Below are 23238 nucleotides of genomic sequence, written 5' to 3' on the forward strand. Positions count from 1 at the left end.
ACTCTTTAGTTTGATGCGTGCATTCCTGCCAGAGCGCAGCGCACGTCTAGACCAGGCTGCCCAACCCGATCCTGCTTTCCTAGGATCTGCGGTATAACCTCATCTCAGTGCTGGGGATGATGATCCAGATCTCACAGGGCTGCTGTGAAGGTGAGAGCACGCACTCACAGCACGAGTTGTATGAAGTATGGAGATTAGAGAAGAGTGTGTTTATGTAGAAGGAAATATGCAAGAACATGCATAGGCTTGGAACAAAAACTGGGCAGACTATATGCCAAGATTATCACAGTATTTATCTCTGGTTATGGGATTGGCAGATTAGGTTTTACCAAATGTTTTTCTGTGTGTAGCATCAATATAGTGCTTTTATAATTAGAAAAAAAAAACCTCTACTCAAAATAACTGTCAAGTTTGGGCATTTGAGGCAGTGTTTAACCCTTTACATGTAACTTCTCAGGGACCTGGCCCTATGGAAGTTGGGAGCCAGGAGCCGAACTGAAGGGCTGGATTTGGGTTGAGACACTGCAACTTGAAGCTCCTTGGAGAGGCAGGTTCCCGGGCACAGTGCCCGCTGCAGCCCTGAGAGCACCGACGCCAGCAGCTCTGCTGGGCTCCTGCCCGCAGGCCTCCAAAGCAGTGGGAGCTGGGCCGCCGCGTCCCTCCAGAGAATCTAGTCCTGGGGACGCGAGTGTCTGCCTTTGGGTGTGGACAGGCGTGGTTGGCGCTTCAGCTACACTCCTGAGAGAGGCACTTAACCTCGTTTGAGTCCATTTCCTCACCTGTATAAAATGAGAAAGTCGTACTTTCAAGAATTATTGTAAAAATGTAAAGCTCGTTTGTGGAAATTGACAGAATAGTGTGCTATAGGAATTATTGTCCCTCTCTGAGCCTCAGTTCCCTCCCCTTTAAAACGGGACATTAATACCTACTTCACCAATGACGACGGAAAGCCCGCCTGTCAGTAAGGCACCTACACTGAGGACCCTCTTCCACGTGCGAGCACAGCACGTTAGCGCTCCCTGTGCTCCTAGGACTAGCCTGGCAGTAGCAGGCAGTTTCCTTCTGGACGGGGGACTGGAGGTCCCTCATGGGCCCGGCTCTAGAACTCTGCAGAAATGGGCAGGACCACAGACCTCTGGGGCCCTAGTCTGTACACACTCTTTCACGGATACTCCCACCTTTTGGAAGCCAAGGCTGCCTCTTGCAAAACACACATTCCACTCCTAAGTGCATCTGTGCATTTCCCCTCCCACACCCTCTGGACAGCCATGTGGAGCTGCCAAGGCGGCTGCTGGAGAAGCGACACCTCGCTCGGGGGGAGGGCAATTCCAAGGGCGTTTACAGATCTCTTCTGGCCTCCTCACCATAGTGGGGTTGTTCAGGGCACTCGGCCATGGTCATCTCCCTTTCCTTTTGCACCCCTTTTTGTAAATAACCTCTTCCCTATTATAAGGAAACCTATTAATGAAGACTTGAAAAATACAAGTTAAAATCACACCTAGTCCCACCCGAGTTGACTGTCACTATTTTACCATTTTCTGTCATACTTTTCCATTATTCAAAAGCAGAGTTGTTAATAGCGGCCAATATTCCAACATGTTGACGTGCGCCCATTGCTAACCGTTCCCTATGCCGCTGAAGTGGATCCCGAGTGAGGCTGCCACTCCATCTGCACACCTGCATCTTTGGCACATACTGTATCGTGAAAAATCCCTAGAAGTGAAATTATTGGGTTAAAGAGTAGGGACATGTAAGGTTTTTTTGATTCCAGAAAAGTTTTTAATGGACATGTTTCAAATATTTGCCAATTTGATAAGCCAACAATAGTTTTCATCATAGGTTTACTTTCTGGGTTTTCTGAATCCCCTTTAGATATGTATCTACGATTTGTTCCAGAAGCTTTTTGGCTGTTTTTCTTCAGTGAGTTATCAATATCCTTTGCCCATATTTTAGTTAAGTACTTTTCCATACTGAGTTTTTAAGGTGTAATGGATTGTGTCTATCTGTCAATTGCAAAAATGTTTCCAATTTGTTTTTTAAGTTTTAGAAGTTTGTTCTTTTATGATTTCTTCTTTCCCTATTTTGCTTAGAAAGTCTTGATACAGAGATCAATTTAATACCTACTATCAAGTATATACATTTTTAAAGGTTAAACTTACTATGGCATATCTTTATTCCTCCTGGAATTTATTTTGGCTGTGATAACTTTTCCCCAAATATTTAGATTTTACCCAATTACCTATCTTTACTTACCCATTAAAACAAAATGCCTCCTTTATTATGTAAGTCCATGTATACAAGAGCCTGTGTCGTATTTTTCTTGTCTTGTCATACACTAGTTCCACATTATTCTGTAGCTTCATATTTTAATTTACTAGCAATTTCAGTAGCACCTCCCAAAATAAACACAGGCAGGGCCCATGGAGCGTCCCCATCAGCATGGGGATTACAAAACACTATCTTTAGATGCGTGGCTGCTGATGGCACTGCTGCCATATTCCACTAGGCCTTTCTAAAGTTCAACCCAGGGAAGGGCCTTATGGCTTTCCTAAGACAGGGCATCCTCAGGAATCAGAGCAAAGGAAAGGAAATGGAAGGATTGGCCTGGCTCCTGGCCTTCCCTTCCCTTCCCAGGCAGACCAACCCTTCTGGACCTAGAGCTAGAGAATGGCTTCCAGTCAGCCCAGGCATTGCTTTGGCTGGACTGAGGAGGGGCGTGGCCAGGGCGCAGCGACTGATGGACTCTCAGCACCACTGCAGTGTGTGCTAGTGCGCCTTTCTTGCTAGAAAAAGCCCACTGCAGTTAAGCTCATCTGGTAATTGTGTGCAGAAGCTGCTTGCCCATCACTGAACTGAAATGTGTATTTCAGCAACAACACTTTGAATAGCTCTGGGCTCTGTACAAGCACTTAATTCTTCACTTTATTCCCCACACCTCAATCTGTAAGGCCTGGTGTGTGTGTGGGAAGGAGGGGGCATGTGCAGAAGACAGGAGCCCAAGAACGGAATGAGTACATGTTCTGGAGGTTTACTTTTCAAGTGAGGGGAAAAACCACCCTCTAGATTTCCTTCCAAACTCCACCTGGAGGAAAAATCCCAGCTCACTGAGAAAACTTCATAACCCTCTTCTTAGCTGGAGAGGACACGGCCCTGACTCCCAGCCCCTTTCCACCAGGAAGGAAAAGGAAAAGCACTCTCATCCCACCACTGCACCTAACTGATTTTGGGAGATGCCAACAGGAGGCTGGCAATCTTTGGGAAGGCCACTAGGGCCTCCTTCAAAGTGAGGTGGCTGGCCCATCGCTTCCCTGAATATAAACAGGAACCAGACAGAAAACACACTGAAAGGAGGCGAAAGGCATAAGCAGTCTGCCCTAATCAGACTCCTATGTAAGAGCCAGACAGGATCATCAGGAATCATGTTAGTCTAAGCCAGTGGTTCTCAACCTTCCTAATGCCGCGACCCTTTAATACAGTTCCTCATTTTGTGGTGACCCCCAATTTCATTGCTACAAATTGAACATAATTAAAGCATAGTGATTAATCACAAAACAATATGTAATTATATGTGTTTTCTGATAGTCTTAGGCAACCCGTGAAAGGGTCGTTTGACCCCCAAAGGGGTCGCGACCCACAGGTTGAGAACCGCTGGTCTAAGCCTTCCATCTCCCCCAAATCTGGCAGAGGGGAGTCGGGCTATAAGGGGGCAGTGGCCTGGGAAAGGGCATGTGTGCCATGCCTATGCTCTCCTGGTCCTGGATTCCCTGATGACTCACCTGACATCCTTTCGGAAACCTTAGACTTACGTGTCTCAGGTGCTTTATAAACACTTCCTGTGTAAAGCCTAACACTAATGGAAATAACAGTCTTCTGATTTCACAGATGAGAAAAAGGAAACCGATTTCACTCACGAGCAGCACCTGGCAGTTCAGCTGGTCTCTTTTGCCTTAATCACTGCCAACCTGAGAGGTGGCAGCCACCCATTCAGCACAGAGCTCAAACTTACTTCTTATTCCTCATGGGAACCCAGCCATTTGCTGAGGTCAGACTTATTTAGGGAGTGGCCGTGAGGGCTCGTTTGCTTTTGCCTGAAATACTGGGACCCCAAAGGCAATTAAGCTTGGTGAGTGGGAGAGTCTGGGCCTATACTATCTGGACTTTCCAAAGCATAGGAACTGCTATCCAATATCATGTTGGAAGAGCCTCTAGGGGGTAAATCTTGCCCAAGAATAAAGCCAGTTTTTTTATTGTTTTTTCCAGAACTGTCAAGTAAACAAATTTATTGAACGCAACAGCAGGTAACTTTCCAAATAAAAGACCATCAAAAGAAATAATGTAGACAAAGACAAAAAATGTGTGTAACAAGTTAATAAAAATATTCAGTGGGCCATTTGGAGAGCATAACAGTGCAGAGAATACAAACAAAAGTTTTGATTTCGGTCAACAAGTTTGTACAACCTCAAGAAACACACTCATCACAAACCAAGAGGAATCCACAAAGGTGGAGGGTCACGTGAGTAGTGGACTCATCACCTCAGCGGGGTAAGGCAGGGTGTCTGTAAGACCAACTCACCCAAGCCCCCTTTGCCTACTGCTTCAAATTCCCCCTTTGAAACCTAGAATCATTCATTAGTGCAACGGGTACGAGCAATTAATCCCAGACTCAGGGCTGGGACCAGGTCAGAGGGAAGACACTTCTCCCAGAATAAATGTGTGCTGGGGGAACCCCAGCAGCTGAACGGCTTCCTTTGGCAATATCCAAGACCTGTGCTGGAAGTGGGGAGGGAGTGGGCAGTGGAAGTGGGAAGTTCGAGAGTAGGCTGAGCTTCCGAGAGGAGCAGGGAGGATGTGATGCCCAGCACCTGATCTGAAACAGCACCTGATGGCCACTCAGAGCCATCGGAACCATCTTGGTTGCTGAACCAGAGCTCAAGCATGTTTTGTCCCTCAATATGGAAAACACCTCTAGAGCCTCCCTGACAGGCAGGCCAGTCCAGGTTACACTAAATAAATGCCACAATTACAGCTTCCCATAGGAATCAGCTGCAGGGAGGGGTGGGAACCCCCCAGTACGATTCAGAAAAACAGACTGGAGGACGAGGGGCAATTGCACATGTCCTCAAATGCGTCCCAAAGAACACTTGACAAATCACTATGTGATGACTGTGCAGAGTCCTTTCAGCTGGCATCCGTTACCAAGACGGTTAAGTCCTCACTAACCAGAGACGCAAGGAAAATGGAAACACAGGCAGCTAACAAAACCAACCTGGTAGCACTCCCTCCAGCCTCACCTTGTAATTGTGTAATTGGGTCTACTTCTGGGCTGCATTGCACTGAAGACACTTTCAGTGCAGCATACACACAGTGCTCAGTACAGATCTGCTTTCGTTTTTGAGCTTTTAGACCCAAGTCCTTATCCCAGTAACTTCCCACCTCTGTTTAACACAATTTGGCCTAGTCTAATATATGAGGCCACCTGAACTGTGGAGTCCCACTCCTGGGCGACCAGTACTGTTTCAAAGACCAACTAATACTGTGTGGCTTTGAAAACAATGCCTTGTACATCTTCAACTGGATTTCCTCGGGCCTGGGAGCTTGGTTGAAATTTGGATCTTCACTCAGCTCTAGATTTTTCTTACCAAAATTCGGTATGGAGTCTTAGAACCAGCTCATACAAGTGGGTGCATTCAGCATGGATGAGGGGGCACTGCTGAGGCCTCATTACAGGAGGCGGGATTAACGATATATTCAAATGTGTAGGGATGGGGAAGAGCAACTCAATGAAGTAACACCATCTCATATAGCTTTCTAATTGCTAAAGAAACGGCACAGAAGCTCACAAAACCATTTGCCAAAACCAGCTCATTTTAATTCAGTTTGTAGTTGCCCTCAGATATTTGCCTATTTTCAAAATGGCATCCGCATCCTGCCCTCTCCACACCCGCCCCCTGTTGGAGGGAAGGCTGCCCTGGCTTGGTTGAGGGGCCTGCATTTGGCCTCTTCCACACCATTCCTGCTTACTAAGTAGCAAACCTATTTCTAGGGTAAGAGAAAGGGGTGTTTCATTTCCCAGAAGAGTAACAAGACCCCGCACTCCCACCTCGGGTCCCTCTGCAGGAAGCCTGCTTCCTGTGGCCACGAGGGTGTCGAGCACAGGCCAAGCCACTAGAGAACTTCCGTCAGGGACACAAACTTGGAGGGAACTTGGAAGTCCCTCCCCGACTGCTCCCTTTTCTGGTTCTCATTTGCACTTTTGTAATAATTATCATTAAAAGTATAATTGAAAACTTTTTAAATGGTTCTTCAGTGGGCCTAGGGAAGCTGAACAATTAAAAACAAAACCCACCCGCTCTAGTCCACCTAACGCAGGAGACGCCTTCTTGTCGGCTGGGGAGGCAGTCCTCCGGTCCTCAGGACCCTGGGCCTCCCTCTCCTGTGCACTGGCTAGGACCCCTGCCCCCTCTACCCAATTCAGAACTGGGAAAAACAGGAGGTTGCAGACAGTTGGATGAGAAGGTGGTCTCTCAGGTTGGGCATCCTGACTACAACTGAACCCACAGAACCAGCTGGGGTCCCTAGAAACTATACAAGGATCTTGTGTCAGGCTAAAGGAAGGCAGGCACCTGGCCCGAGACCCCACCCTCTCCAGCTTTCCAGCAGTATTGCTGACCACCCACTCTCTAGAGGCAACAAACATCAAACTCCAATTACATTCCCTGTCAATGTCAATTTCAGAAAAACATCGACTGCAGAAACCCTTCAAATAACCATCTGTCAAGAGGGGAGTCTGAATCCGTAAGAGGAGTCAAGGACCTCGGAACAAGCACTTGCTGCCAGGCTGAGAAACGTGCCTGGAGGGAGGTGGGGCAGCCAGGGAGAACACGCCAAACGCTCCACGGACAAACTCGCTACCTCAAAAATATAAGTGTTTTATACGTTTATTTAAAAGATTCCCTTTTCCATCTGTTCCAAAGTTCCTGCCGCCACCCTTCCAGCACAGACCGGGAGGACATGGTTTCAAGGGGAAAAGGACAAGCCCTCCACTGAAGCGAGGTAGGAGAGTCAGCTCCTGGCCAGCGTCCAAAGCTGGCCTCAGGGAGCGAGCGCAGGAGTCGGGCAACTGGGCCTCTCTCTTGTGAGGAAAGAGCTGAGAAAATTCATCTTCTCTTTAGTGACAATGGTCCACACTCAGATTCAGAAGCCTCCATCCTGATGTTCCCTGGCCCTCATCTCCCTCCTCTAGGGCCAGTTTTAGCAGGCAAATGGGAATATAGATACATATATGTGTACATATATATTTTAGATAGGTAAAATATATACATATCTTATACATGTACATATATATATTTGGGGGAGGGGAAGGAAGAGAGGGTAATGTAAACCTAAACAGTCATCACATCACCCCAATGAGCCTGACATGAACACAGATAATAAATAACGCCTGGGGTGAGTGACAACACGGCGCAGCAAGAGGGAAAGGGCACACGTTCACTATTAAATACACTCACGTTTGGCAGAGTTCAGGCCAGCCCCAGGCTTCTGCACTTGCCAGACAAGTAAGCTGATGATACTCAGAAATTCTCTAAGAAAGTATTCAAGCAGAGCTCCAAACCACAGTTTTCCTTCAAGTCCGGTGGCTGCAGGCAGTTTCCGACCACCAGGAACAGAAACTTTGGCTCCAAGGCAAATGAAAAAAAAAAAAAAAAAAAGTATCTCCACTTACAACATGAAAATACAGAAAATTCATAAAAGAAAAACACCTATCAAAGACTGCTTCCAGCCAAACTGAGGTAGCGCTGCTTTCTCTGCTCTCGATGCTCGGGTGCTGGCTGCTCTAGAACACCGCTCACTCGACTGGCAGGGGCCACGTGCTGGTGGTACACTCGACAGGAAATGCAATGCGTCAAAGAAGGAATGAGCAAGAAGTGCGGGAGAGAGGGTTCAGATACATTAGCTGGATGGGGTTGTCACCAGAGGACACATTTGGCTGGCCCTGGCTCTCCAAGGGCTTTAACTCACAGGGGATTAATGCAACATGGTTAACAGTTAACACTGCTAGTCAACTCCGTGTAAATCTTTAAAAATTATCACAACCGCAATTCAACCATGTAAACAGCACCACACACAGTACAGACCTGCCCTGAGACAGTATGCACAGCAGGTCTGGCACTGGTGTCTAATGGTAGCTCCGCTGACCGCCAGCCCCCCGCTTGGCGCCCTCCCCCACAAACAATCTATTTGTGCAAGAAATGGCAGGCTTATTCTATCTGAAGGCTTATAAAAAAGATACATAACATGTAGCCAGGTTCAAATATTTTGGGGGATCCCCCCAAAAAGGAAATAACCAAAATAACCAAAAAGTGAAGAAAGTGCCTAAAACATGATACAGCATTTTAGAGCCCTTTCAGATACAAGGCAGAGAAAGGTGTAAAGTAGAAAATATCCGGATCTTCGGTAATTTCCAGAAAGGTCCATTCCTCGGCTGGCTCCAGGGCAGCGCAGCCCTGGGACAGAGCACTAAGTCTGCTCCTGGGGACACAAGCCCAAGGGCCCTGAGCTGCGCACACCGCCCCCGGCCCCTTCCCTCTTCCTCCGCTCCATCTCCCACTCCACAAAGGTATCGAAGAGACTCGGCCAGGCTTCATCTTCGCTGTAGTTGCTGAGGTCGGGGCCAATCACCTGAGTGAAGTTAAGGAACATATTCCAAGTGTCCCGGGAGATGCCCTTGACCCCCGAGGGGTTCTCTGTTAGGAAGTGTAGCCACTGGTCCAACACTGGCGGGTTGTTCTGGGTAAAGACTAGCTTCCACAGGGCAATGGCTATTTCCCGATGCAGTGACCGCTGCCCTTCTTCAGAGTCCAGGCCAAACTGAAATGTAAACCGGTACAGATCCTTGAATTTGTCCTCTTGCTTGGCTTCTGTCAAGAGGCTGGGGAACCGTGCACAGATCCCGTCAATGCTGTCTGCACTTATTGCTTTGCAGCCATCAAAAAACTCCTTCCTGCAACAGGAAGTAGGGGCACAATTAATCATTGTCAACGAGAATCATTTCCTGTGAGGCAACAGCATGGAGACTAGCACCATGCAGCTGGGTGGCTGGGTGGGAATGCCGACTCCTCCACCTGGGAAGTGCTGAGACTACACGTCACTCTTCAGGGTGTGGGTGAGGACAAGTTAATATGTCAACCGCTTCTAACAGTGCCTGCCTATCCGCTCATCTGTTCACCTTCCCAAAGCCAAGTGTCAGCTCCAGGCCCTGCTCCCCATTCTGCAACAGTGACTGTGCTGCACTCTCCTCCCAGAGGGGCCCTTCCTGCTCTCCTGTTCTCCGAGGGCTGTTTCTTGGTAACGGCCAAGGGACCAAAGATTCTGGATGAACCTGGGTAACTCCCACCAGTGATCAAAATTTTCTCTTAAGAAACAAAAATTGTGTATGTATTCTAAACATCTGTATAACACTTTTAGCTCACACTGATCACCAACTCAGAGACTGCTGCATCCACTAAAGAGAAAACGCCTCTGAGGTCTGCTGGGTAAGCTACCCTACCCCAGGGCTAGAAGTTACATGAGGAGTTCTCAAAGTAAATTCTTATTCACCCCCAGCACTTTGCAAACCACACCTTGGGGTAATCCTGCCATGCCCTCCCCCTCAAACACCCTCCATGGAGGTGTACGACTATGAGATGCCAACTACTGCTTGATCCCGGGCCAGCTAGGCACTGTGTGGAGGGCGAGGAGGGGCAACTTGCCTCATGCAGTGACAGGCACATCCCAGGGGCCCTCCCAGTGCCTGGCACACCAGGCGCACAGCAGTAGAGAGGGAGGAAGGGAGTGGATGACAAGAGGGAGCGAGGGGTCTGCAGCAGCAGTGAGGCTGGGCTGCGATGTGGCAACAGGGCTCAGCATGGATTATGCCCTGTTTAACTTTAGTCAAGGAGGGTCGGCGCCCAGTTATTCAGAGGCTGAACAGCTTTAGAGAAATTTGACAGAGAAAGACCCAAACTCTATGAAGCCAACCCAGTTCCACCCTAACGGACCACTGCCCCAGGTGCGCTCCCTCCTCTGCTCACCTGGAAAAGTACTGGTGACTAACCTGGTGAATTTGCACATGGTAGCAGCCTGGAACTTCCAAGCCAAGAGCAGCACTCGAAATTCCGTGGGGTCAACACAGAGGTCATTGCAAAAGCGCTCCATGCCTTCCTCCAAAATTGCATCCTCCCGCTCATCCTTGTAGCGCCTGAACAGTTCCTCCAACCTCTGCAAGGAAGACTCCTCGGCACTGGACTTGGGCTCCCTCCCAGCATCTCCCGAGGACGTGGGCAGCTGGCAGGCTTCCGTGGCAGCCTCTGCCTTCTTGGTCCCATTGACGAGGATATCCCCACCTGGCTTGCCACAGGCCGGCGGCTGCTCCTCGCGGTGGCCTGCACCTCGCCTGTTGTGTGACTTGCTGCTGGGGTCACGGTCTCCATTCTTGCTGCCCAGGGTTGAGGAGGGATTCTTGCACTTGGTGACACACTGGCCCATGGTACTGGTGGCCTGGCCTCTAGAGCGGTCCCCTCTGGATCAGAAGCCCTCGCTGCCACCGGCCCTTGAATCTCAACATGCCATCAGCCAGAGGAGCCAGCCAACCTGGGAAGAAATGAGAGAGCACTCACCGCTGGATAGAGACAGGACATGCAAGCTCTCTCCACGGACTGGACTGCACACTGAGCCACCACAAACCAGGAGAGACTCCAAGTTCATCACCACCTCCCTTGTAAGCCCGCTCTATCCCTCCACCTTGGAAATGCAGTGGCTAGAGCACATATGGAGAACCAATAAAGACAATTCCTAACATCCTTATAGCAGCACAGTTTACCAAGAAGAGGTGGCTCATGTGCAGAATGCATCCAGGAAATCTACAGTTTGCCAGAAATATTCCAAAGGAAATGCACCTTGCCCACTGGCCATCACTTGAGAGAGTTATTTGGACTCAAGTGAAGCCAGCAGGGGCACATACAAGGTCCATCTTCTGGTCTCTAATGCCAAAACCCTCATTTCCTTTTCAAGTAGGGAGAAGGGGTGGCCACACCCACACCCCTACAGTCTCAGAGTGGCCTACAGACGAGGTGAAGGGTTTTCACAGGTAAGACTGCAAGCAGAGTCCTAGCCAAACAGCAAAGTACAATGTGTGTCTGGTCTCTTCAGCGTCCTTTCTGGGACTCCCCCATGGAACAGGTGAAACGTCCTCTCTCCCGCCTTAGTCCACGCGAAGTGCCCAGGCCCCGCCTCAGGCCCTCTGCCCGGTGGTTTGGAAGGAAAGTGGAGCCACGTTCACTAAATGTGAATGCTGGTAGGCTGCAGGCTCGGGCCTCTAAGAGGCTGTCTCCACCTTAAAGGAGGGCAGATTTACCCAAATCCAGTCTCTAAATGGGAGGACAGCTGCTACATGAAAGAGAGAAGTCTGCATGGAAACACAGCAAACTCACCATGGTGGTTTATTACCTATACTAGAGGCCCGATGCACGAAATTTGTGCAAGGGCCTTGGCCCCAGACCCGCCTGCTGCTGCCACCACCGTGGCCGGGGGCCTCTGCCGCCTCTGCCTTGGCCCCCGATAATTAAAAAGGTGTTTTTAAAGAACTGCTAGAAATTTCTGGGCCAGGAGTGAGGTGATTTCTCTGAAGACCTTGTCTACTTAGGACTCTTACTTTCAACTAGTCCACTAGAAGATCCATCTACAATTTAGCACAGGTCCCCGACTTACGATGGTGCAAAGCAATATGTGTAAGAAATGACATGAGATAACACCTTGCTATAAAACAGGCTTTGTGTTAGATGATTCTGTGGACTCCCGGGAGTGTTCGGAGCACGTTCAAAGCAGGCCAGGCTAAGCTACGATGCTTGGTAGGGTAGGTGAACTAAATGCATTTAGACGTGATATTTTCAGCGTGCAAAGGGTTTATTGGGACATAACCCATGGTAAGTGCAGGAGCATCTGTACTCAGAAAGTATTACCACCTGCTACCATAGCTGCAGGCACGGAAGGCACAGTGCTCACAGGACTCAGCCACGAGCCAGAGTCTAATGGGGAGGCGGGCCAGCCAGGTCCGTGCCCTGCCTCTGCTCTAGGAGCGCTCATGGACCTCCAGGGTCCACATTCCAGCTCAGGACACAGTGGGGCAGAGGTGCTTTTCCGAGGCTGGAGCTTCGCGCTGTATGGAAAGGACTATAGCTTCCTCCGAAAGCGCCTGGAGAACTCCGCTTCTCTTCAAAAGGAGCTCTGAGGCCTCAGGACGTGCACGTTTAAAATGGAGACCAGAGTCATTCCTGCAGCTCCTGGAGACTCCGTGTCAGGGCGTGTCCCATTCTCCGCCCCCAAGAGGACAGAGGAACAGAGACGTGTCTACACACGCCCGCAAAGCCTCCCAGTTTCCCCGGCTTCAAAATCGCATGGAAACCACAATAAGGGTTTAGTGTGGAAAATGACAGACCGCGTAAGTATTTTTAAGTCTTTTATGCTTTGAGAATAGTATAGCTACTAAGACATAAGCACAGCCTATTAAACATTTAAAAGGGAAAGGGCTAATTCCTGAAAGACCTGCATTCAAGAGAAGCAACTGTTCAAGCTGAATTACCTCAAAAAAAGCAGGGCTATGCCATGTGAGAGCCTGATTTCCAGATTGTTCCTAAAGGCTAGAGCGCTGAAAGAAACAAAAGGCCCACACTCCCCCCATGCTCACAGCCTGCCCTGCCGGCTCCAAATTCCCCAATTCCCCGGAGCACTGACTCACCAGGCGCTGCTCCTGCCTGCGCCTGCGCAGGGAGACCCAGGTACCAAGAGGCTGAGAGGAGGCTGAGAGGGTTTCCTGGCCTCCATCTGACCCACTTACTCCAGGCCCCACCCCCACCCCCACCAAACAGACGCTTCACTGCACAGCTTCCTCTAAACCTGGCGCCAGGCCTTCAGGTAGGAGGGGCAAAACAGGAGGCCTCCCAAAGAGGTCCAAACCACTGACCCACCCAGCCCTCTGAGTTAAGAGCATCTCTGATGATCTGACATGGCAGATCCAGCTGAAACCTGAAGGCTTTCACATGCCGAACAGAGGAGGAAAAGGAAAATCAAACCAGCACAAGCCAGCCTCACATCCCTTCTTCCATTCTGTCTTCCTGGCGGAGCGTGAGGACACCCTCACCCCGATTATTCACTGCGCTCCTTCCTATTGCGGCTTCCAGTGCTGCTCTCAGAGCCTGCCCCGGGCTGCTGTGGGCCCAGCCCCGCGTCCCTGGCAGGCCACACTTCCTTTAGGTGTTTTATAGCTGAAAATTTCCCCAAGCCCACTAGCTGTTGGCTAATAGCTAATCATAGTTATCAATTACTGACCACTGGCTATCGTGCCAGGCACTATGCGGATAAGCACTTTATGGACATTAAAACTCATATCCTCACCACAACCCACTTAAAGACAGGGAAACTGAGGCGCAAAGCAAATCACCCAAGATCACAAGCACAGAACTTGGTAGGTGTGGCTTGAGAAACCATGACCCCTACCACCAGGCCACACTGCTGTGCCCCCATGTCAGTGCATCTAGGGAAATACCCCCAGCAGATAGGCCCCAAGCGCGGGAGTGTTACCACGGCAACTCCAGAGCAGCACTCTTTCCACCAGCCAGTCAGCCAGCCACTGGAAAGGGAGCATGTGGTCTGTGCCCACTGTGCTAAACGGGCATCCTAACCACGGTCCTCTCCCAGGCGAGCCTGCCACGGAGATGCAGGTAGCCAGATGCCCTCGGGCTCAGCCTCCCCGGAGGTGGGGACGGAGTGAGCCCACCAGCATGGCTCAGAGCTCCAAAGCCCAGCTCTGCCATCGCTTTTTGACCCTGAATTTCCTCAGCCTGCAAAATGTTCATCGGCCTCACTGTAAGGAAATGCAGACAAAGAGACCTGTCACACACTGCCCCTCTCAAAGCACTTGGAATGACAGCTATAAACAGCCAAGCAGTATCTGGTTAGCCCAACAGAAGCCCTGGCTTGTCCCACCTGAACAATGGGCTCCATCCAGGCCTCTGCTTCCCAGGCCCAGCCAGGACACCGACCCCTGTCTCGACCCACGCACTTGGGTCTTGTTCAAAAACAGTCTCTTAAACCACAGCACTGATGCTGCTCCAAGGCACCACTGCCCAGACATACCTGGGGGACCAGGTTCTCCAGGGAGTAGGACAAGCGAGGTGTTTGCTGTGCCCTGTGACAGTCTAATCACTGGTCACCCCCTGTCCAGTGGGGCGAGCTTCCAGCCAGTTCCAATTCCTTCCCTTTCCCCGTGGGCAGCTCCAGGTTTCCAGCCACTGTTTATACTTTTAACGGCACTCCTTCCCAGTCTGTCTCTGGCTCCATCTCTGCAGTGTCGGAGGGCATCACTAATGAATATCACTGCGTGTTGCTAGTACAGTGGTTGGCAAACCCCGGCTTGCGAGCCACATGCGGCTCTTTGGCCCCTTGAGTGTGGCTCTTCCACAAAATACCACGTGCGGGCACACACGTACAGTGCGATTGAAACTTTGTGGCCCATGCGCAGAAGTCGGTTTTCGGCCTGGGCGAGTCTATTTGAAGAAGTGGCGTTAGAAGAAGTGGGGGGTGTCGGTCGGTCGGGCGACGGGAGATGCGGTGCAAGCGGGCCCGCGGGATACGCAGCGCGGGGGAGGCGCGCGTGATTCATGCACGGGTTGAGTGAGCCAGTCAGTCCGCAGTCTCATGTGCAGTGGTTAGTGCTAGTTGCGTCCGCAAATCACGCCCGGGTGACAAAAGTACCTACTCGAAGCATAAAGTTACCTGTATTTTTCCAACCAGCTGCAAATCCTACAGGTATTTTTGTCATCAATTTCAGAATTGTAATTACTTTGTGTTGGTGGCTTTATTATTATAAAATGAAACATTTTTAGCAAAGGCCAGCTTAGGAGTACCCTAATTACGTTAATAACAATGTACCTACCTATATAGTTTAAGTTTAAAAAATTTGGCTCTCAAAAGAAATTTCAATCGTTGTGCTGTTGATATTTGGCTCTGTTGACTAATGAGTTTGCCGACCACTGTGCTAGTACATTGTAACACACACATGTAGCTCTGTGCAGTCATTACCCCCATTTCACAGGGAGAGAAATGGAGGCACACCAGGGTCAAGGAGCTTTCGAGGGAGGAACAGGGGTGAATAATCAAGAGGTGAGCTCTAGGGGTAGACAAACCTGGGTCTGGATCAGGGGGACAGCAGCCGTGTGGCTGTGAGCAGGGAAGGAGCACTGGACAGCTGTGCAGTGAATGAGATCATCCCCCACGTCAAAGCCTGGCCAGTGCCTGCTCACAGGGAGTACTCGGCGACCGTCGGCCTTTATTACAGTTGTTCCCATCAAAAAGCCAGGGGCAGAGTCATGCCTCCCTGCAGAGCAGTGCCCTCTCGGCAGCCAGCCCAGCTCTGCGGGGGCAGGGGCAGCGCTGCAGGGACCTGGGCAGCGCTCTGGTTCTTGCAGTGAGTGACTGTCCCCTGCCTCCACTAAGTGGCAACACTGAGTTGAATGGAGCAGGGACAAGGAGGGTGGGGAGAAAGGAAAGACAGGAAGAATAAAAACCACCTGGGAAATACTTGCAGACACAGCTGCAGCTGGGGCCACTGAAAGATGGAGGGCAGGAGCTGCTCAGCCTTGGCTGGACCAAGATCAGCCCCAGCAGCCCCTCCCTCCTTCCCTGCACATCAGCCTCTAGCCCCCCCGCCCCCACTTTTCCCCATCAGTCTGGCTGCTGTTCCTGGGGATGGCTCAGCCAGCGGCCTGTCTAGCCCCAGGCCCGGCGCTGGCACTGCTAGGCTGGCGGTCCCAGGCTGCAGTCCCTGGGGATGCTCTGGACCAAAGAGGAGTCGGAAGCTGCTTCTGTCTCGGGCAGGCCATGCAGTGACCACCAGGCTGGCCCCCTGGGGCTTGTGTCTACTGCTAAGGCAGAGTCACCAGTTGGGGAACTGAATAGCCACGCAGGGCTAAGCCACACAGACGCAGTGCGAGTGGAGACAGGAACAGGAGAGGCGGGTGACTGCTGCGGGAGGAAAGGTGGAAGGACTGCGAGGAGGAGCACCACTGTGGGACGCGGCTGCACGCTCACACCTGCACAGCTCCCCCCACGGAGACTGCTGGAGCGTGCACACGGGGAAGCGGGTTCTCCACCCTCAGCCGTCCGTGGGCCAGGAAATGAGACCAGGCCTCAGGCTCCACGGCCCCGCAGGGGGAGGTTTCACAGAAGGTTTCGCCTGTTCTGGTCCTTCAATGACGAGCATGAAGAGGAAAGGAAGGCCTTTGCCCATCTGGCTGATCCATGTTGAGAGGAGACTTTAGAATCTGTATCGATAGCAGTATCTTTTAAATTACAAACATGCACTGAGGCGACTGACAAATTGCCCCATTTGACCCACTTCACCCCTATGAGGAGTAGAACAGAATCTTCATTTCACAGAGGGGGAAGCAGAATAGAGACAGGGATGTGGCCCGGAGGCCCACAGCCAGTCTCTAAAGGAAAAGGGATCCGGCCCAGGCCGGAGTCCAGCCACTCCCCATCACTGGCCTGGGGAGATGACAATGGTACCTTATCAACACCTAGAGTTCTCCAGAGGCAGCAGGAAGAGTCAACTCCCAGGGAGCCTTCAGTTCTGGTGTGGGATCGCCCTGAGCAATGTGTACCCGTGAACCAGTCACTTAACCTGAGCTTCTGGGGTCCCGACATTAAAATAAGGGATCTGGACTAGTCCTCCCAAGTCTAATACTGTGGGACGTCACACCCGAGACTGAAGTTCTAATCTGCATGCCTTCTGCGGACAGCACTTTCTTCTCACACTTCTGCCCAAGCCTATCAGAGCCGGGGAGAAGGCGAGACCAAAAGGGAATGGAAGCAGAGCCGCTCCCACCTGCACAAGGAGTGGGAGACTCCCCATGTGCAGCCTCCTCTCTTTTTAACGTGTTCTTACTGTTCCTTACTTTGTATACTTCAAATATACCACTAAGAATATATGTCCAGTTGAGGCCTGAGGGCTGCAGCCAGTGTGGGCTGGCTAGAACAAATACTGCTTGCCAAACACAACCAAGCCAGTACACATGTACTATAAAATTTCCAAATACCAAGTCATAAAGCCTTTTTGGTCTCTGGGCTCCAGAGATTAATCCCACACGACCCAAAATAACCCACAAAGGGCCGCATCACTTTACTGAGCTGCCCTGGGATGGTTTTTGCTGTCACACTGCCCACTTCTGTGCAGACAGCACCACCGAGGGCGCCAGTGTTAGGCAGCCACTCTGCTTCTTCACCACCCTTTTCAGCTCCTTTCACTGGACTTGGGCTCAGTGCGTCATACTGCAAATGGTAGCCTGTTACACTTTGCGTCTCTGGCTGGAGGCTTGGCGCTGTCTCCTGACCTCGCAGATGGCAGCCCAGGCCCAAGGGGAGGTATAAGCTCTTGCTGCCAGTTGGCATGTGGAGGCAGCCACCAGGTTGCGGAAGGTCAGTCCTCAAACACCCACCTACCACATCACTGTCCACTTTCCTGCCATCGTCTCAGGACTGCAGTTGTTGGCAATTGACTGACAAACATTTAACTAGTAAGAAAGGCAAGAAGGGAAATTGTGAAATTAATCGGAGGAGGAGGAAGGAACCCAATACAGAGATGACAAGTGCCTGCATCCACACGGCTTAAAGGGGTACACGAGTGACCAATGTCTAGATGTGGCTCCCAGAGCCACATTTCCTCTGTGGAGGCCTCAGGTTCACCACAGAGTAACTCATCAATCTCTTAAATGTTTGCTAATTTGTTAAGAAAAAACCCAAATCCATTAAGGCCACATTTGCCAGTTTCTTTTCAGAGGGCAGGATGGAAGCCAACTGCGCCAGCCAGGAAGAGGGACAGGAAGCGACATGTACCATCACAGAAGACCTGCTTTCCACCCCTCCGGACACGGGCCAGAGCGGGAGCCACAGGCTTCTCTCCTGCTGCCACGTTCAAATGCGTCCCAGCGACCCACACAGCTCAGAGAACACGAAGCACACAGAAAAGGAAGGGCCCTGGTATCCCACCACCCACAATTAATATTTGGGAGTCTACCATGCAGTCTCTTTTATGAACACATATGGATGGCACACAAGAGAGCCATGCATGTACATATTATGCACATGGAACTTTTAACAAAACTGGGGTTGTATTGTACATTCTTTTTTCTTTTTCTTTTTTAATCCTCCTCCGAGGATGTTTTTGTTGATTTTTAGGGAGAGAGGGAGAAAGAGAGAGGGAAGGAGAGAGAGAGAATGAGAAAGAGAAACACTGATGTGAGAGAGAAACATCGACCAGCTGCCTCCCACACATGTCCCCACCAAGGATTGAACCCGTCACCCAGGTAGGTGCCCCTGGTTGGAAATTGAACCTGCTACCCTTTGGTGTACAGGACAATGCTCCAACCAACTAAGCCGCCCATCCAGGGCTGTATATACTATTTTGCAAACTTTTCCATTGACACCTTTCTATATCAATATTCTCATCTCATACAATGCTTTTAAAAAAACAGTAATTCGCCCGACTGGCGTGCCTCAGTGGTTGAGCGTCAACCTATGAACTAAGAGGTCACGGTTTGATTCCTGATCAGGGCACATGCCTGGGTTGCGGGCTTGATTCCCAGTGTGGGGCGTGCAGGAGGCAGCCAATCAGTGATTCTCTCTCATCATTGATGTTTCTCTCTTATCAATGATGTTTCTCATCATTGATGATGTCTCTCTCTCTCCCCCTCTCTCTTCCTCTCTGAAATCAATAAAAATATGTATTTTTTTTAAAAAGCAGTCATTCAACGGCACTACTAGCATCACTACTAATGTACCAGCCACCTCATGTAGCCCATAGGCTATTTATAGCCTACTATTCAATCTGTCAAAAATGTGGTGCTGCCCTGCAAAGGGGTACACGGCGGGGGAGACTCTGTTCAAACCTATTTAATAGTCACGTAAGTCTCCCACTGAACGGGGGGCACCACAACTTGTCAATTTAATCTCATTGTTGGACAGTTAGCTTGCTTCCAATAAATAGTTCACTCTTATAAACACTGGGATAATAAACAGGAAATGCAGCTAATAAACTGAAACATAATTATTTCCTGAGAATTCCTAGAAATGGAACTAATGGATCATGCAAAAAAAATTATATATATATTTCAATCTGAATTTTAAAAAAGTAGTGACAACTCATAATGGCAGTGCATTGTAGTATGTATTTCTCCCTACATTATCTTGTAATACTGGCCACCTAATTAAATTTCTTAAAAAAAAATCCTTACCCAAAGCACAGTAAGATATTATCTTTCAGGAAGAAGTTCAAACTGCTGGAGGAGATGGACAACAGGCGGAGAAGTCGCTGCTTCACTGCAGATCACATCAGAAAGGCTGACAAGCCCAGTGGCTCCAAGGATTGCAAGACAGTGTTGGAAAAATGATAGGGGCAGGATAATGGGCAGGAAGGCTAATAAATCATAAGGACAACTTCTGTTTATATCTACATTTCCCCAACTTAATCTCGCAAAAGAAAAGCAACCTTCTGCACCCCCCAAAAGAAATGGTGATACCCACCTTGAGGTCTAATGGCTACCAGTCCCCTTACTATACTGAACCAGCCAGAGCCTGAGAGAATCACACTCCCGGGAGCACAGGGCATATGCAATATGGAACTATGGGCCCTGAAAATGGGTAACAGGCTGGCCTAGCTCGTCCTAAGGCCCACAGGCTTATTATAGGGCTTCCGAGCCTCAGACTGGAGCCAGGGCTACTCCTGGTGCAGTCAGACTCTGCACCGTCCCAGCATCTGGGCTCTGCACTAGAAGATCCCTCTCCCTCACTCTTGGCCAAGTAGTAGGGTGGGGCTCATTATGGACCATGTGACTCAGGCCCACCAAAGCTTCACAGGCCCCGGCTTCAATGACTGGGTCCGGAATATGCAGGTGACCCAGGCCAGCCGAGTGAATTAAGCACGGCAAGCATAGGAGGTTGGAGCTGCTACAGTCATCTGATCAGAAAGAGCTACCAGGGACAAGAATGCCTTTTGAAGGGTTAAATGGCCCCTTCTTACGGTAGAACCCAAGAATAAAGCACCATCAAGTGACACAGAGACCATGAGTTCCAAGGCATTATTTGCACCCTGAATCCAATTGTACCTGAGTCAGACCGAAGCCTCCACATCAGTTTTGTAAGCCAATAAACTCCCCTTCTGCATAAGCCAGATGTCAGGTTTTCTGTCACCACAGAGCCCTCACCAAGACACAGGCTCTGTCACCCATGTCTCTTCTACTCATAGAACAAAGGAAGAGAAGATCTGATACCTGGGCATTCTGACTCCCAAACTGGGACCAACTTACTAGATCCTGATTTCAACACATCAGGGAACCCTATCTGTACACTAGGACCAGTGATACCAAACTTGTGCAAACTGCAAAATTCCATCACAACTGCACCATTTGGATGTGCTTTAAAAGACGAGCCACAAAACCTTCCCAATTTCAATTTTTGCAAGCTTAGGCCTCCTTCAGGCAGCTATGTAACAGCACTGAGAGCTGCTTTTGTGTGTTGTGCATGCGTTTGTCATCTTCAGGCTCCCAGGGAGAAACTTCCCCGCACTCGGAGCTGCACGGAAGTCTCTGTGCAATGGCATGAGCCATTTTCCAGCTGAAATAGGTATCTGATCTCACCACATCCTATGAAGCTGAAAGACCAGATCTGACCAGAACCTGGCTACCCTCTTCATTTATTATTACTGAAACAATTTCTCTTTGGTTTTAAGCCTGTTTAGAAAGTATTCAGGTTTTGAAGCCAGTGACAGGAAATGCTCACATCTATGTGCCTTTATTGGAAAAACTTTCCCTGTAGTTTAAAACCTGAGGTCCCAATGAGCTTCGGTGTTGTTTAATAACAGTTACTGAATTCACAAATGGGCGCTCATATGGCCAAAGGGCACATTAACATGTAAAGATAAGCAGATAATTAAATCAAAATGGAGCTTTATACCTGACAGCTGGCACCATGGCGTTTCAGGCTTGGCAAATAAGACATCAGATCATTCCAGCCCAGCCCCTGCCCACTTCCTGCCAGAGCTGCCACCACCTAATGGCCATCGCACTGTTGTCTATTAAAACGGCACTAACAGTGAGGTCCTGTTTTCAGAAAAAACACTATAAGAAAATCCTACAATCAAGCTGCAGCACCACTGGCTCTTCAGGTCATCTTTGAAAATGTGAAGGGAGCTTTGGACCCTAAAATAAACAGCACACACATACTCACTCGCAAACTCACGCTCAAGTGTTGTACCCATGACTGGGGACCGTGACCTGACCGCAGCTTTTCAGAAGGGCATCAGGGGTTCACCTGCACGGCCGCCCCATCCTCCCCCCAGACCCCCGCCCGCAGCTCCAGCGGTGGGCGCCTCCCGGAGAGCAGACCCGGCTTTGAATACAGAATGCCCAGCACACACCTGAAAGCAGGGGAAATCGAAGGTCCCGGGGACAAACAACACATGGGCCTCAGTTCCCAGGCTGAGACGCATTCCCTGTCCAGCCCATCTAACGTGCACGCCCTCTGACCCAGCACAGCTCCACGCTCCGGATGGAAATCCTCGCTGACTCATGTACTGCCAGCTCCCCCTATGGGAAGGGGAGCACCACAGGAGCGGGGGTGTTGTCAGGCCGTTCCTGACCTGAGCCCTCAGCTATGGCACAATAATAGCTGGAAAATAGCTTCTGAATGATAATGAGCCCTCTGTAGAAGGCTCTGGTCCGTGTACTGCAACGTGTTCACACATGGCTGGATGAGTGAGGCCGCCACACTGAGCGCTGCTCCGGGCACAGCTACTCAGTGCAGCCGGCCCTTGAACAACATGGGTTTGCACTGAGTGGGTCCACTTATCCGGATTTCCCCCCAATAAATCGGTACTGTATTATAAATATGTTTTCTCTTTCTTAGGGTTTTAACAACACACCAATTCTGATTACATGGTGACGTTACCAAATACTCAACAGTAAAGAGAGTGGAGCCCTAAGGATTCTTCCTTTCCCCTCTCAAGAACCGGTTCCTAAAATCCAGTTTCTCCTGGGCCCTCTGCTACTAGCACTGCACACTTCATCCGCCCTCAGACGTGACACCAGAACGGCTTCTCAGCCAGCAGTGCGCACTCCTCCCACTCAAGCGCATTTTCACCTCAAACACAGCAAAAGCCAAAATTTGAGGTTAAAAAAGGAGATGTTTACCCTGACACGCCTCCTTTTGAGCTGCACTCCAATCCCCGGGAAAAATTCACATTAATAATGGCCATCACATCCTGGTGGGTGGCTCAGGTGTTTGGAGGGTCCCCCATAAACCAAAAGGTTGAGGGTTCCATTCTCAGTCAGGGAAAGTATGGAAGGCAACTGATCGAGGCAACTGATCGATGTTTCTCTCTTCTCTCTCTCTCTCTCTCTCTCCTCTCCCTCCCTCCCTCCCTCTCTAAAAATAAAAACACACATCCTGGGATTAAAACATGACTACTACTAGCCACCACTGCCCCCTTTAGCGAGGGAAAGCTGAGGGGCGTGAGCCTCGGCATGTGGCATTCCAAGCTGCTCCACGGGTTTGCCAGCAGAGCAGCTCCAGTGACCTTGTGCTGGTCTGAACTGCATCTTCTCACCTCAACTAGCAAGGGTATCCCACTCCAGGTGTTTGCAGATGCCAGCGCAGAAGCCAGCAGCGCTCCTGAACAAGGCACACCCAGCACAAGGGACTCCCAGCAGCTCTCTCCTTGAGGCCTCTTACTCCGTCATATTGACTCAATGTGCTTGACGACAGAGAGGCTGTCCACTCAGGGCTGACGCAGGCACTTGGTCCACGAGGATGAGCCATGTGGACCATCCCGGTCCTCCATTTCCAGGACCATGTCTCAGCGGACAGCAAGAAAAGGCCAAGGACTAAAGTTCTCATCAGGACCATCAAAACCAGACGCAGCTGCTGAAAAGCAAAGGGCAGACTTGCTCTTTGCTGTGGCAGGCCCCCATTCTGCTGAACATTGTAAAATCTCAGCTCCCAGCTCTCCCACCCCCCTGCCCAGTGATAATACTTGGGGTAGCAACACCAGTGGGCTCTTCCTAAGAGAATCCCTAATTTAATTCTTATCTTAGTAAAAAGAGAAAATATGGTAAATTATATCGCTTGCTTCTCGCTACCCCTTTCCCATTTGCT

General features: G+C 50.1%; 1 protein-coding gene across 2 annotated transcripts in view; it reads right to left on the minus strand.

Annotated features, from left to right (window-relative positions):
- Positions 1 to 4239: 4239 nt before the first annotated feature.
- Positions 4240 to 23238, minus strand: part of DCUN1D3 (defective in cullin neddylation 1 domain containing 3) — a 36154-nt gene continuing 17155 nt past the window's right edge. Inside the window, exons 1-3 of one of the 2 annotated variants that reach the window (XM_023744377.1) lie at positions 22275 to 22293; positions 10094 to 10629; positions 4240 to 9001 (exon numbers count right to left, since the gene is read on the minus strand). In XM_023744377.1, coding sequence (XP_023600145.1) covers positions 8518 to 9001; positions 10094 to 10524 — 915 coding nt within the window. In that variant the 5' untranslated portion in view covers positions 10525 to 10629; positions 22275 to 22293 and the 3' untranslated portion in view covers positions 4240 to 8517. Of the gene's footprint in view, positions 9002 to 10093; positions 10630 to 22274; positions 22294 to 23238 lie in introns of those variants that run through there. The other variant, XM_006103051.3, reaches the window with a different exon arrangement.

Source organism: Myotis lucifugus, unplaced genomic scaffold, assembly GCF_000147115.1.
Source record: "Myotis lucifugus unplaced genomic scaffold, Myoluc2.0 scaffold_458, whole genome shotgun sequence".
Lineage (NCBI taxonomy): Eukaryota > Metazoa > Chordata > Mammalia > Chiroptera > Vespertilionidae > Myotis > Myotis lucifugus.